Source organism: Eimeria mitis, genomic scaffold, assembly GCF_000499745.2.
Source record: "Eimeria mitis Houghton genomic scaffold, Emh_scaff3639, whole genome shotgun sequence".
Classification (NCBI taxonomy): Eukaryota; Apicomplexa; class Conoidasida; order Eucoccidiorida; family Eimeriidae; genus Eimeria; species Eimeria mitis.
In genome coordinates, this window is record NW_013571980.1 from 846 (window position 1) to 4,094 (window position 3,249).

The following is a 3,249-nucleotide window of genomic DNA, read 5'->3' on the forward strand; positions in this document are numbered from 1 at the left end:
AATTCATCGCCGTCTAGACTGGTGGCGAAGACAAGACGCCATACAAGCGTCATAAACTCTACCAGCAGTTTCAATTCTAGCACAGCAGCATCGTGCTGCTGCTGCGTTACTTGTGTTGCTTCTTGTGCTGCTGCTGCTGCTGCTCCTCCTCCTAGCTTCTGCTGCAGCAGCAAAGGCAGCTGCTGCTGCAGCCTGCTGCATGCGCGACGCAGTGCTGCTATCTGGCCGCTGCCGGGGGGCCTTGTGCCTGCCTCATGCGAAGTATACACGGGGATAAGTCTTGGTGTTCCTGCTGCTGCTGCTGCTGCTGCTGCTGCTGGTGCTGCTGCTGCTGCTGGTGTTGTTTCTTCTGTTGCTGCTGAACGAGGTGCTGCTGCTGCTGCTGAGCCCTGCTGCTCACCTTCTGCTGCTCCTGGTGCTGCTGCTGCATCTGCTGCTGCTGGTGTTGTTGTTGTAGCTTCGCCGGTTCCTTGTGTTTGCTGCTGGTTCTCTGCTGCTGCTGCTGCTGCTCCTGCTGCTGCTCCTGCTGCTGCTGCTGCTGCTGCTGGTTGCTGCACCACCTCTCCTCTGTATATCTGCTGCTGCTGAGTCGATGAGGGGATGCCTAAACATACACCTGATTGGGGTGTATGGGCAGGTGTATTGTTTTCGTTATTTTCTGCCCATCTAAGTAATTCTTGCTGATGGTCTTCTATCTCTTGCTGCTGCTGCTGCCGCTGCTGCTGCTCCTGCTGCTGCTGCTGCTGCTGCTGCTGCTCCTCATCAGGCATCACCTGCATCAGCTGTATCTCTCGCAGCAGCTTCTTTGCTTTTGCGTAATATCGTTTTAGTACTTTGGCGGTTACTTCTAGCCCCTGCAGCATTCAGGTGTACATACACTCCAACATATATTTATTTTTATTTATTTTCCTTTTTTATTCTCTTTCTTAGTTTGTATTCTTTTGTTTTATCATCTATTTTATTAGATAAATATAAAGGGTTTAGGGTTTAGGGTTTAGGCTAAAAACTAGGGTTTAGGGTTTATGAGGGTTTAGGGTTTAGGGTTTATGTTTATTTACTCCTAGCTGCATAAGCCTTTCTGATGCTTCTTTGGCCATACAAAGATGAACAATAACAGCGAGGGTTTAGGGCAAACTAGTGTTTAGGGTTTAGGGTTTGTTAAGGGTTTATGAGGGTTTAGGGTTTATGAGGGTTTATGTTTGTTTACTCCTAGCTGCATAAGCCTTTCTGAAGCTTCTTTGGCCATACAAAGATGAACAATAACAGCGAGAGAAGAAACACAAAGATGCACATGTTGGGGTGTATGCATAAGAGGGTGCAGACAAATCTCAATAGCTCGCCCCTCAAGCAGAATGCTTCGTGTCTGCACAGACACAAACATAAATTATTTTTATTTTATTTTATTTTATTTTGTTTTGTTTTGTTTTGTTTTGTTTTGTTTTATTTATTTTATTTTTTTTTTTTGCTGCTGCAGCAGCAGCAGCAGCAGCAGCAGCACCATCAGCAGCAGCAGCACCATCAGCAGCAGCAGCAGCACCATCACTATCACCATCAGCACCACTACCATCAGCAGCACCACCACCATCAGCAGCACCACCACCATCAGCAGCAGCACCACCACCATCAGCAGCAGCACCACCACCATCAGCAGCAGCACCACCACCACCATCAGCAGCAGCAGCAGCAGCAGCAGCAGCAGCAGCAGCAGCAGCAGCAGCAGGATATTTCTTACGGGTTGTTGTTTTTCAGTGGGGTCAAGTGTAACGAGAAGGACCTCTAAGTCATGGAGCCACTGCATAGCAGCAGCAGGCGAAGCAGCAGAATTTATTTTAATTAATATCCATAGAGCTCGCAGCTGCTGCAGTGTTGGTGTTTCTTTGTTTATTATTTCTGTATGTCCTGCTGCTCCTGCTGCTGCTGCTGCTGCTGCTGCTGCTGCAGCACTGCTACATCTTTCTCTAGCTCCCCCATCCTCTCCCCCCCCCATACTCATATCTTCTATAAACCCTCCTCCTCCTGCTGCTGCTGCTGCTCCTTCTGCTGCTGCTGCTGCTGCTGCTGCTGCTGCTGCTGCTGCTGCTGCTGCTGGTGGTGCTGTATACATAGGTCCCAATACAGCCTGGCTCTTAGTCTCAGCAATATCTAAACAAGCGGCGTTGTCTGCTTCTTTGATTGCATCGCTGGCGATGCAGTGGGGGCCCCCAGGGGCATCGAGGGGGCCCCCTTCTTCTCTTGGGCTCCCCCCCCCACCCGGTGTAGCTGTGCGGGGGGTTAGGGCAGCGCGCAGGCTGGAGGCCCCCCTCTTTAGTTTATTGTAGCCTAGAGAGATGGTATCCCGCGGCGAAGCAAACGTCTTCATGTCTGGCTTGAGAGAAGATAGACGCAGACGTAGATTGGGACCCTTCTTGCTGCTGCTGCTGCTGCTGCTGCTGTTGTTGTTGTTTATTGTATCGACTACTGGGTCGGGGTCAGCTGCTGCTGCTGCTGCAGATGATATGGGAGCTGTAAATGAATCCTCTTCTCCATGATCTCCTGCTGCTGCTGCTGCTGATGAAGCTGCTGCTGCTGCTTCTTGCTGCTCTGCTGCTGCAGCAGCAACATGAGAGCTCTCGCGGCGGTGAGGCCCTAGGGTAGACGGTTTACACCCCATGGTAATAGAGAAGAGAAATGTTTATTTATTTATTTTTTTTTTATATAGACAAACTTGTTCTTTTCTAGCTTTCTATATCCTCTTAATTCTCTAAATAATAATATAAATACACACACAAAGCGCGACGGCGACGACGGCGGTGCTGCGGTGTATGTACAGCTGGCGCTGCAGCAGGAGGATAAAGGCAGCAAATAAAGAAGAAGAGAAGCAGTTTATATTGATATGGAGTTTAAATAGAATATATAAAGACTTATAAATTTACTTTTTTGGTTTTTTTTATTCATATATTGCACAGAAAAAGAGAGAAACTGATGCTGCTGCTGCGGTGTATCGACAGCTGACTCACCGCACGAGCCAGTGGACAGCGGTGGCTCGCGCCGGCGTCGCCGTGACCCCGCACACTACCTGCCCCCCTTTTGTTTATTTTTTGGGGTTTTTTCGCAATTTTTCGACGAAAATTAACAAAAAATCAATAAAATATCAATTATTTTGCATCATTTTGATGCCCTTTGACCCAGAAGGCCACCTACCACCGCCCCCGCCGCACCGCCGCCGACGGCAACTAGACATTCCACCAGCTGCTGCTGCTGCTGCTGCTG

At 49.2% G+C, this 3,249-nt stretch overlaps 1 protein-coding gene across 1 annotated transcript in view; it reads right to left on the reverse strand.

Moving 5' to 3' along the window:
* EMH_0068050 (uncharacterized protein) overlaps positions 1–2,650 on the reverse strand; it is a gene marked incomplete at both ends in the record, with an annotated part of 2,925 nt that extends 275 nt beyond the window's left edge. Inside the window, 2 exons of the mRNA XM_013498688.1 lie at positions 58–854; positions 1,538–2,650. Of these exons, the coding sequence (XP_013354142.1) occupies positions 58–854; positions 1,538–2,650 (1,910 nt within the window). The remainder of the gene's footprint in view (positions 1–57; positions 855–1,537) is intronic.
* Between the last annotated feature and the right edge of the window lie 599 nt (positions 2,651–3,249).